The sequence below is a fragment of the Sarcophilus harrisii genome, chromosome 5 (assembly GCF_902635505.1).
Source record: "Sarcophilus harrisii chromosome 5, mSarHar1.11, whole genome shotgun sequence".
Classification (NCBI taxonomy): Eukaryota; Metazoa; Chordata; class Mammalia; order Dasyuromorphia; family Dasyuridae; genus Sarcophilus; species Sarcophilus harrisii.
In genome coordinates this window covers 2303043-2315279 of record NC_045430.1, presented here as the reverse complement: position 1 = coordinate 2315279, position 12237 = coordinate 2303043, and the positions used below count along the sequence as shown (strand labels likewise).

The 12237-nt window shown below is 40.5% G+C and overlaps 1 protein-coding gene across 1 annotated transcript; it reads left to right on the top strand.

Moving 5' to 3' along the window:
• Nucleotides 1-10193: 10193 nt before the first annotated feature.
• LOC100915271 (vomeronasal type-1 receptor 4-like) lies at nucleotides 10194-11108 on the top strand. The gene has a single exon (XM_003772386.4). The coding sequence runs from the start codon at nucleotides 10194-10196 to the stop codon at nucleotides 11106-11108; it is 915 nt and encodes a 304-aa protein (XP_003772434.4).
• Nucleotides 11109-12237: the final 1129 nt, after the last annotated feature.

The following is a 12237-nucleotide window of genomic DNA, read 5'->3' as shown; positions in this document are numbered from 1 at the left end:
ATAATTCACTAAAAAAAAAAAAATTAGTGAAATGGAAAAAAATTCCATAGAGCAAAACAACTCATTTAAAAACTCAATTGGACATATACAAAAAGAAGTAAAAAAAAGCTAATGAAGAAAATAACTCATTAAAAATCAGAACTGAACAAATAGAAACCAATGATTCATTGAGACAGCAAGAATCAGTCAAGCAAAATCAAAAAAAATGATAAATTGGAAAAAACCATGAAATATCTACTTGGAAAAACAACAGATCTGGAAAAGAGATCTAGGAGAGATAATCTGAGGATTATTGGACTTTCTGAAAACTATGATGTTCTCACAGAGAACGAGGAGAGGGGGACACTGGCTTTCGATTAGTCTTTGTGATTTAGTAAGTCACTCAGTCAGCCAGTGCTCTTCAGAAAGCAGCTGCATGTAGAGTGAGATAAAAAGGCATAAAAATAGGAAACAAAAGGAAAGGTGTCAAAGTACATTAGATCTGAAGACATGAGGACTGATACCCAAGTAGGGACATTTCTGTCTATTCAGAAATCCCTTGGGGCATTACTGAGGCCAGCAAAAAGTGAATTACCCACTTCAGGAGGAAGCTTAGATTATTTTTATTTTGAGATCCAGACCTCAAGATAATCATTGGTAAAGCAGGGAAGAATTAGAAAGCGAGTAACAGATGGAAGAGAGTGCTATTCTATCAAATTCCAAGCTGATTTCCTCCTGTGGGGAGAGAAAGCTTCACCACTCCTGGTCTAAGTTCTATCTTGCTGGAACTGTCCAAGATTCTGAAATCATTCAACACTCGGATCAAAATACTTTGATAAGCCTTTGAAAATCTCTCTAAATATTAATAATTGGCCAACCCACATCTGGTGATATCTCCACATTCCAGTGATTCTGAATCCCTTGGATATTATTGTTATGCCAAAGTTCCCTTTTAATGGAGTGACCCCAGTTTCTCCAATTGTCCTAGTTATTCTGCTTTAGGTTATAACCGTTCCCTTTAAATGTTTGAGATAAAGGTTTTATAGACATTCCTTAATGTTTGACAAGATAAAGGTTTATCTATTTCAGATGTCATTAGAATATCAGGAATGTCACTGTTCTTGTTATTCCATAAAAATCTTGCTGCCCTGATACTGGGGGCTAGACTCATCTAGCCCTGGGATCAACATGGATCCATTGGTCCCAGTATTTCTCTCCATTTAATAAACGATTGAATTGGTCTCTAATCTCTGTTTTGCTCAGTTTCTTCCGCATTACATTATCATCCAAAATTCCTTCCTCTTCCCCCTCTAATTCCTTATTCCCATTCCCTTCAATATTCCTACCCCAAGTCCCAACCAAATGCTACTCTCCCCTTCCACAGTGCTCCCTGGGATGAACAGACTCAAACTTAATTTCATCTTAAATATTTTCTTTTTCAATATCAGATACAATGTGAATCTTGATGGAAGCCAGAGAAGTCAAGAGTAAAAGAGAGCAGAGAATTCCAGACATGGGGGAAAGCCAGTACAAAGTTACAGAGATGAGATAAAAGATTGGGTGAGAGGAACAGGAAGTGGCTAATTGTAGCCTACAATGGAAGCCTCAATCACAGAGTATAGGGAAGGAAGTAAAGTATAAAATGTCCAAGTTAGGAAGAACTTGAAATTCTTTTGTTCCTAGAAGCAACAGGGGTTACTAGGAATTTATTTAGTAGGTATGGTAATACATATTCAGAATTATGCCTTAGGAAAATTACTTTGGAAGCCAGTTTTAAAATATATTGAAGTGGGGGACAATGGAGGCGAGGAGGTCATCGTTAGAATTTAGAAATTAGTAGGCAGCAGTCCTTTTACAATGGCAAGAAAATGGAAACTGAGTGAATGCCCATTATTTGGGGAATGGCTGAATGAATAATGCCATATGAATGTAATGGGATGTTATTATTCTATAAGAAAAGATCAACAGGATGATTCCAGAAAGGTCTGGAGAGATTTACATGAACTGACACCTCTTTGGCAGCCTGCCCAGAGGGGGCCTGTAGTGGCCAGGTTCAACCCCCTGACACTGGTCCAGGCCACAGGCCTGCAGACCTGGAGACCTTCAGTCTTCAAGCCTCACTTACTACCTGGTGAGATTTTCATATAACTTTCCCACGTCCAGGAAGCCCCCCAAAGTTTTGTTGTCACCTGCTCCCAGATGCTTTTCTTGGCCCATGATAATTGCTGGGAGTAATTGACTGGGAGGAGGGGTGGGGTGGGGGACTCCTGAGATGTCCCTGCCTCCCCCTGCAGACAATGTTACTTCTAGGTGACATGACCATTGATGATGACAGCTCCAAGGGGAGATGAGCTCAGCCTCCCAGCAGCTTATTATTCAGTCCCCAGATTCGGATCCTGCTGCCGTGGCTGCTCAGGAATCACCCTTCTCAGAAGCAGAGGCCATCCTGGTAAATTCTCCATTCTCCCTCAGTAACCCTGATAGGAAATGGGGCGGGGGGAACCTTTCTTCTTTATTATCAGTGAAGGGAAGGACACAGTATGGCCCAAGGACTCAAGGAGCTGGAGAAGGGGCACAGACCTGAGCCCAGGACCTGAGGATACACTGGGAAGAACACTGCCCCTGCTCTGGGGGCACCACTCTCCTTTACTCCTGAGGTCAGGGGTCCTGGTTTGAGGCACGATGAGTTCAGGGGCAACTCCCTGGTGAGAGAAGAGATCCTAATAGTATAATAGAAGCAATATAGTATAATGATGATAACTTGTAGCTGCAAATCCAGTGGCCATGGAGGATTTTCCAATTAGTCCAAGCCAGGAAAGGACCTCACGTGGTTGTGTCCACAGTATGTTCGTAAAATGGCACTGAAACTTGGAGTCCAGACTCCTCAGCGCTGAGCTGTTCTAGGTGAGAACTCCCTCAGGTTGTTCTTAAGCTAGTATAGAGCTCCCTCTGTCTGCCAAGCCAAGTGGCACTTAGGGCTTTTAAAGATAGATGATCTACTTTGTATGTGTCCCTCGGTGTATGTGTTGTGGATGTTCACTGGATCCTGGGTTTCTTTTCAACGTTATGCTTCATGCCTCTAATCTGCCTTACCTATGCGGTAGTCACCCTTCTTCTGCCGGTTGTTTCCCTACCCAGATGTCTAGCTGCCTCTGTTGTCTTTTGTCTTCCAAATATTTGTCTTCCCAGCTGTTTGCCAGCTTTTGACTGCTTGGATGTCTGTCTGCCTTTTGTCTGCCTCCTGGTTGTCTGTTCTGTCTCTCCATCTGTCTGCTTATCTGTTTGCCTTCAGGTCTGTCTACCTACTTGTCTGCATAAGCCCTGGTCTGCCTGCCTGTCTGCCTACCCTTCTGGCAGGCTGCCTACCTGCCAATCTGCCTGCCTACTTGTCTGTTTGTCTCTGCCTTTCTGCCTGCCTGTTTGTCTATCTCCCTGTCTCCCTAACTAGCCATCTGTCAACTGCCTGTTTGTCTACCTGTCTATCTGTTTGCCTACTCATCAGTCTGCTTCCCTGTCTGTTTGCCTCTGCTGCCTATCTGCCAGTCAGTCTGTCTGTCTGTCTCTGCCTTTCCGCCTGCCTGATTGTCTAACTCCCCACCTTCCTACCCAGCCAACTGTCTCCTGCCTTTCTGTTTCTCTGCCTATCTAACTACCAGCTTGTCTACCCGTCAGTCTGCCTGGCTGACTATTTTCCTGCCTCCCTGCCTGCCCAGCTGTCTATCCCCCTGCCTGCCTACCCAGCCAACTGTCTGCTGCCTTTCTCTTTGTCTGCCTACTTGTCGATCTATTCACCTGCTTGCATACCCACCTGTCTGCCTGCCTGTCTATTTGCCAGCCTACCTGCCTGCCTAACCTTCTGGCTGGCTGCCTCTCTATTGATCTGCCTGCCTGCCTGTCTGTCTGTCTCTCCATCTGTCTGGTTCCCTGCTTGTTTTAATATCTAACTGTTTGTCTTCCTATCCATTTGTTTGCCTATCTGTATGTCTGTCGTCTTCTCATATAAATTGCTAGCCACAAGGACTTGGGCTCCAAGTGCAGACAATTTAGTTGGTGGTGTCCTGTGGCTACTCGATTTTGGAGCAGGAATGAGGAGCCAAATCTCCCCAGCTTGGTCACTTGCTCCAGGGCTGGCACACAGGGGACTGCATGAGCTGACCAGCATCACCATCACTGACATCTCCAGAGCCCTGGCTGTAGGGCTTAGCACCTGGGCCTTCAGGTCACTCTGTGAGGGAAATCCCATCAGCCTCACTGCCTTTTGTCCCCAGGCAGAGGCTGTGATCAGCCAGTCAAGCTCAAGTCAGAGGCAGCTTCTGCAGACAGGGATTCCTGACTCCAGACCCATCCTCCTCCCTGCTGAGCTTGGTAGGTGCCTCCTCCCTTCAGGTCACAGCTGGAAGGAGCCCAGTTCATTTAAGGAGATAGAACGGGCAAAGTAAATTGGGGAGAAACTGGGAACAGTGACAGCGATCTCCTCTCCCTGTAGGAGGGAAAGCTAGAGGATCTGCTCCTGCTGGTGAGGGACAGAGGGGATGCAGGGAAGCAGAGTATCAGGAAGAAGTTGTCATTGTATTGCTGTGTTTTTCCTTCTCTTGATGAGGAGCGTGAGCTCCTCAGGCCTGTGAGCTCCTGTCTCTACATCCATGGCCCTGTCCTACAAAAACAAGGATTCAATGACCCTCCAGAATTCCCATTTTGAAATGCTTGGAGAATCACTCCTGGAAGACCATACACCCACAGCCATAATTATGAGGGTTTGGATACTGCCTCCATAAATTCTCCCTGGGAGAGCATGGAAAAGATGCCCCAGTGGGAGGAAGTCGCTGGAGGTTAGTAGTGGAGGCTTCTCTGCTTTCTTTGCAGAACTGGAGGTAACACAACCTAAGTCTATCGGGTCTCCTTAACTTTGCTCCATAGCCATTGTAAGGTTGTGCTGAGGATAGGAGGACAAGGGGCCAGATATTCTACAGGAAAATGAAATGGGAGTTGGGACAGAAACATTCTTTGGAGGACTTGCCCTCCTACATCCTGAGTGGTTTGTGAAATCTGCACCTTCTACAATTACCACAAAGTTAAAGGTATTATCAGAACCTGCCATTTAGAGGTTTGTACTTTCCTTTACCTATGGTTTACCTATGGTTTCTCCTATTCCTGAGGTCAGAGATAGTTCTATAGAGCATTAAAAACATTTAAGTGGTTTAGAGTTTCCTAGAAGATTTTGAGGAGCAGGTGATGTGGTTGATAAAGATGTTCGTGTGTTGATCTAATTTGTATCATTTATACTTCTCCTTTCCTCTTTATCTTGGGAACTAGGCTTTACTACTAAGTGTCTGGCACTGTGCTAAGTGCTTTTACATGACATAATAAAAATGACAATTCTGCCTAAATTGGTCTACTTGTTCAGTGCCATACTCAGCAACAGCACCCTTTTGATCAAGTAAATTGTATCTTACTTGATCCTTTTCAGGATGGAGGAAGCTACTTTCTTTCAAATCCATGCTCCATATGGTATTTCTTAGTACTGTGCTCCAGAACTGCTGGGCATCTTTGGGGTTAAATCCAGAGCAGGGAGAATCAGTTAAAAAAAGAAAAAAAACCTGACAAGCAATCATTCAAAATTTACCTTTTATCAGGAAGTCTCTGAGGATTGTGATTTGTGCCCTCCTAATCCTTATACTTAATTAAGGAAGGAAACATTTACATATAAAAATCTATGCACAGCAAATTCATGGTTATTTGAATCCCTAGAAAGGACTGGAAAGGCTTTACATACAAGATGATCTTTGAGCTGCATTTTGAAGGAAACCAGTGATTCTAAGGGCAGAGGAGAGAAGGAGGGCACTTCAAGCATGAGACACAGCAAATATGAAGTTCAGAGGCTGGAAATGCAAGGAAGAAAAACAAGTCATCAATTTTGGCTGGACCACAGAGAGATGAAGGAGGCAATGCATAAGAAGACTAGAAAGAAAGTTCAGGACAGTCTGTAAAGGATTTTAAAGATTAATCAGAGGTATTTAACTCAATAACTCTGTGTTCAAAAAAATGTGAAAACAAATTATTTGGAGACCTTATTCAATATGAACTTTTGGAAAACCTGAAAAATACTTTAGTAGGAATTATTTTTAGACTACTAGCCTTTAACACATGCTGTCCATAATAAGCTCAAAACAGATGTAAAGCTAGAAAGTGAAAGTTCACATCAGTGTGATTAGATGACTTACACATCCACTGCTAGGGAGAGATTTCAAGGAAAGGAATAAGGCTGTTAGAAAAGGCAAAAGAGAGAAGTTTGATCGCATGAAATTGAACATCTCTTGCATGATCAAAATCATGTTCTTTGTATTAAAAAGAAAACTGTAAAGGGGTGCAGCACAGGGGAAATCTTCATATCTAATATCCTCTTTAAAGGATGACATTTAAACTATATAGAAAATTTGTATGAATTTATAAGGACAAGCTTCATGGTTAAGTAATCAAAGGGTACAAACAATTCACAAAAAGAATTGTACACTATTAATGAATATATAAAATTTCTGTCAGATATAAAATGTCTGATAATATGAAAATTAAAAATCAAAAGTTTGAGATTCGAGGAGGTACGCTATGTAAATATTTAGGATTGAAATGTCAACCATAAATTAGGTATACTGATATACTGCTGCTGCAACAAGCAAATTAATCCAACCTTTTGAGAAATGGATTTCAAATGCCCAGACCCTCTGACTCAGAGGTCCTACTTTTAGCTAGATAATTCATGGTAGTCAAAGACAAAAAGAAAGATCTCATATACTACAAAGTATTTATAGTATCCAAGTAAAAATAACGAATTAGAAATACAATAGATGCCTATCATTTGGGGAATGCATAAATAATGGTTCTATATTGTCAAATTACAATATTAATTCATTTCATTTAACAGTAACTATGAAGAATTCAAAGAAGTGTCGGAACATTTTTATAAATTAATGTACAGTGAAGTCAGGAACCAGGAAAACAACATACACAGTGCCAATAGCAATGTAACGAAAAGAATCAAAACATAGAAATTGAACGATGTAATTATAATGACCAAAACTACCTAGCGAAAAATTGAAAAATACTCCTAACTTTCTTTGTAGAGAGAAGGAGTCCTGGATGGGGAAAGTTGTATAATCCATAAGACATGACTGTAATATTTATTCATTTTAGTGAAGTGCTTTTTTTTTTTACTGGAAAAAAAGATGAAAGAAAGAAGAAAAGGTCACAAATATATTACAATGTTTATAGAAGCTCTTTTTATATGAAAAAAAGCTGAAAATTTTTGGGAAGGCCATTAATTGGGGAAAGGTCCTTTATGAATACAGTGGGGAATTATTGTCCTGTAAGGAATGAGAAGATGGATTACTTCAGAGAAGCCTTAAAATTACCTGGATGAACTGGTACTGCAGTATGAAATGAGCAGAACTAGAACAATGTGGTTTACAGAATCAATATTATAAAAGTGTACAGTTTCTAAGGTTTGTATAAACTGATGATGAATAAAATGGTCAGAATCAGGAGACCAATTTCTACCTTCTCAAGAACTCTGTAAAAGGAGGGTTGTTTAATTCCAGATCATCCAAGCAAAACAGGCTGAAATGTGTACCGAATCTGTCAGGATTGTCTAATAGAAGATGTCAGCTGAGTTTGTCCATCTCAGTTCTCAACATGAGACTTGACATGCTTCAATTTCAATTCTATTTAGCATCTTAACCTTCATATTCATGAGGATTAGTTTGTTGTCTTTGTGCTTTCTGAGTGAATCCCTGGGCTGGTAAACAAATGAGATCAGGCCTTCTGTCCTTAAAGAAAACTTTACTCTGCAGTTTCCATTTCCATATAATCTGCTCCTAATTTCTGCCTGAATGTTATCCTGTTTTCTGAACTATTTTTGTCAAATGAGTCCTTTCCTAAATAACTGGGAACTTTGAAGTCATTAAACTAGGTGTTACTGTATTTTCTTCTGTATGATGTGCAGCTAATCCATTGAGCCAGATGAGTCTATCTGTACTCATCATGACAAGTCTATAATCACTTTTAGTTGATTTTGAGATCTGATTCTGATAGACCCCCCCCTTTCTACCCACTTTTTTCATTATTTCCTTTCAGTTGTTTAATCTGAAACATTATTTTCTATTTCCTTTGGTAATTTGGTACAGAACAGAATAACTTCATTAATGTACGTATATGATAATTTTTTATTATTGGTTTGACCTTCCTTTGGGCAGATAGTTTCTCCAATTACTTGCATTTGTCTTTATGCACCTATATATTAGAATCCATATAGATGTATATTGGTATATGTTCTCACAAGATTTTTTTTTATTTAAAAATGTTTTTTCCTCAAATCTTTTATCACTTCGGTAGTCATTGAAAATAGAATGTCTATTTCTAGTTTTCTTACTGTATTTCATTAATAATATATAGAAGTGATGAAGATGTACATATATTGGTTTTTACATTCTACAATTTCAATGCATTTATTATTTTAATTAATTTTGACCATTCAGGGTTTTCTAATAAACCATCACATTATTCGAAAAAGTATGAATTCAGATTCCTTTTTGCTTATGCCTACTCCCTATGTTCCTCTTTATTGTCTTATTGCTATAGCTTGCATTTCTAGAACTACATTAAATACTAATGATGATAATTGGCATTCTAGTATTACCTGTCATGTTATTGGAAGAGCTTCTAAGTTTTCTCCATTATATAAAATAATTTCTCTTTTATTTAGATAGATAGAAGTGACTATATTAAGTAAAGATCCTTTTATTTCTATAATTTGTAGAGTTTTGAAGAAATGCAGACTTAAGATTTTGACAAAAACTTTTCCAGCATCTACTGACATAATCATATGGCCCTCCAAAAGCAAATACAAAATGCTGTATTTGACATTCAAAGCCCCTCCTTGCATATGGTCTCCCTGGTTAGATTTTAAGACCCTTGAGGGCAAGAACTGTATTTTTCCTCTTTTTGCACCTACAGCTCTTAGCTTATATGCCTGACATATAAGTACTTAGTCAATGTTTATTGATTTATTGAAAGGTTTGGAGTCAAGTAGTCAGCTAGTGATAGAAAAGAAGGGAATGACTGGAAAGTTTGAGAACAAAAAATAGATTTGGTCTACCCCGCCTTGCTTCCTCTCTCTCAAGGTTTGGTCCAAGTTGTGTCTCACAAATTTCCTGTCTTCCTACCAATATCCTAGGGAAAGACCGAGATGAACTGTTGGCAGTGTCTGCATTAAGTGCCAAGCACAGACTGGGTGAAAATTCATGGCTCCACGAAGAACCGAGCAGAAAATGACACCATGCCGCAAGAACCTCCAGAAGCTGTAAATTAGTCCATTTTTATATAGACTCTAAATTTGAGTCCATTTCCCCCTGAATCCTGCAGGAAGTTGTGAAATGGTGTCATGGGCATTTAGGAGAATGTTTTATACCCCTGTTCATAGTATACCACCTTACCAAGTACCCTTTTATTGACTGTATTATATATATATATATATTTTAAAAATGGAATGTAATAGAGATCTGCATTTTCAAGTATAATTCTAGAAGGAAAGAAGAAAGAAAACAAAGATTTATTAAGGAAACAAGGATTTATTAAAATTTTTATATTTGCAAGGCACCATGTTATGCATTTTACAAATATTATTTTTTTTTTTGATTCTTACAAGAAGTCCTGAGAGTTAGATGCAGTTGTTATCCCCATTTTCAGATATGGGAACTAAGGCAGAGGTCACAATGCTCCTAAGTATCTGAGGTCAGCCTCAAGTCCCAAAACTCTCTCTTCACTCAGCTACCTAGCTACTTCTGTCATGTTCTACCATGCATATGGCGATGCCTGTTTTGTTCATTGTATATTACGTTCAGCATAAAAACAAATACAACTTTAATAGGTAGATAAGAAAGAAAATTTACTTTTCTAAAAGCTTCTTGTTTCATGATTAAACAATATCAACTAAAAATCGTGGCAAAAAGCACCCTGCAGGGGACTTATGAGCTATAACGCTGGAAAGATAATCTCCCTTTCAGAATCTCAGGATTACTCCTGGATCTGTGAGGGGGTTCAGTAGCCACATTCTGATTATCCAACATGAATTTGTCAGTATGAGTGGGAAACAGAAGTCACCTCAGAACATTTTGCTGCTCTGATTTTTTTTTCCTGTGGTTCTCTGCCTCTGATTGGACAAAATGATTCCACTTCATGTATTTCTGGGGACTCTTTTCCTTTGTCAGACAGGAATTGGAGTTCTGGGGAACTCCATTCTCCTGTCTTTTTTCATCTTCACTAACCATAAGCTGAGGGCCACAAACCTAATCATCAGCCAGCTAACTTTAGCCAACTTCCTTTCTGTGCTCTCCAGGGGTATCCCAATGACAATATTTGCATTTGGGGTGAAAGACTTCCTGGATGACACTTGGTGCAAAATTGATTTTTATCTTCAGAGAGTCAGCCGGAGTTGTTCTCTCTGTAGCACTTGCCTTCTGAGCGGCTTCCAGGCAGTTGTCATTAGTCCCAATACCTCCCCATGGGATGAGCTGAAAGCCAGAGCTCCCAAGTACATCATCTCTTCCTGCCTCTTCTGCTGGGTCTTTAGCCTATTCTTAGAGGCTGGCATTATTGTAGGCATGGCAGGCCCACGGAGAAGTAATACCAGCTCTGTGCTAACATTTGACCTCATTTTCTGTACCTGGAAAAACGTGACCAGCCATTTTATATTATTAACTACCTTCCGAGATGTGTTCTGTGTGGGGCTGATGATATGCATAAGCATCTACAAGATAATTCGCTTGAGGAAACACTTTAAGCAAGTCCAGCACTTGTACCGGACCAGCTGCTACCCCAGAGCCTCCCCAGAGATCCGGGCGACCAAGTCCATCCTGCTGCTGGTGTTCGTTTTTGTCTCCTTTTACTTAATCAACTGCATCTTTGCCATATCCCACAACTTTTTTCTATACTCCATCAGGTGGCTGGTGAATGTGTCTGCATTTTGTGTGCTATGTTTCCCAACAATCAGCCCCTTCCTTCTGATCTCCAGAGACAGCCAAATAGTCAGAGCCTATTGTGCTCCCAGAGGTAGGCACAAGCATGGGCCTCCTGCTTAATATTGAGACTTGTAAGGAGCCCCTCTCCTTAGGCTCACAGAAGGAAGGACCCTTCCTTTTTGATATCCAGGAAAGGAAGCATGTGATTGACCCCAGGTCCTAACTCTGATCCCATTCAGAAATACACAAATGGACCAAGATCTAGCTGGTGAACATTGCGCAAAACATTTTATGATTAGCTAACAAAGGGGAACTAGGATTCCAAGGGGGCCTGGGATCCTGGTCGATCTAGGTTATAGTACTGAATTTCAGAGGTCACCTGTCTCTAGCATCCTCCCTACAACAACTTCCTTACTCTTATATTCAGTATTGGAATAGACTTGTTGTATGCAGATAGCATTCCAGCATAACAAGAATTGGGTCCAGCAGCTTTGTATCACCTCAGATCCCTCAGCAAAATGACATCATGGCCTCTCCTTGCAGTTCTTAATCATCTGCTTCAACCTGTTTGCCTCAGGTCCTCAATCTGTACAATGAATTGGAGATGGAAATGATAAACCACTCTAGCATCTCTGCCAAGAAATCCCAAAAGGGGCCACAGAGAGTTGGGCATGACTGAAAAATTACTGAGCAACAGCTATCACAATGAAACCTGTGGCAATGTTCTGCTCTAAGAGGTTATTTTCAATATCTCAACATTTGTAATAGTCATCTCTCTGTCTCTGTCTTTCTCTTTATGTCTCTCTCTGTCTCTATAGCTCTCCCTCCCTCTCTCCATCCTTCCCTGCCTCCTTCTCTGTGTCTCTCATACTGTCTCCCTATTTTATTTTTCTCTGTCTCTCTCTAAATATGTCACTGTCGCTTTCTCTGTGTTTCTCTCTGTCTCTGTTTCTATCTCTCCCTCATCTTTCTTTCTCCCCCTCCCCTTCACGGCCCCTCTCTGTCTCTCTTTTGCTCTCTCGCTCTCTCTCTCTAACTGCCTCTTTGTTTTCTCTCTGCCTCTGTTTCTCTCTTTCTTTTTATGTCTGTCTCTCTGATTCTCTCTCTTTCTCTCTGACTTTCCCTCTCTGTCTCTGTCTCTCTCTATCTCTTTCTCTCAATGTGTGTCTCCCTCTTTCTTTTCTCTCTCTGTCTCTCTATATCTCTCTCTCCTCCAAAACCATACGTAGCATGGTCAATAATGTCACTG

Bases quoted from the DNA above. Each gene is read 5' to 3' on its own strand.
- LOC100915271 (XM_003772386.4), top strand. From the start codon at position 10,194: ATGATTCCACTTCATGTATTTCTGGGGACTCTTTTCCTTTGTCAGACA.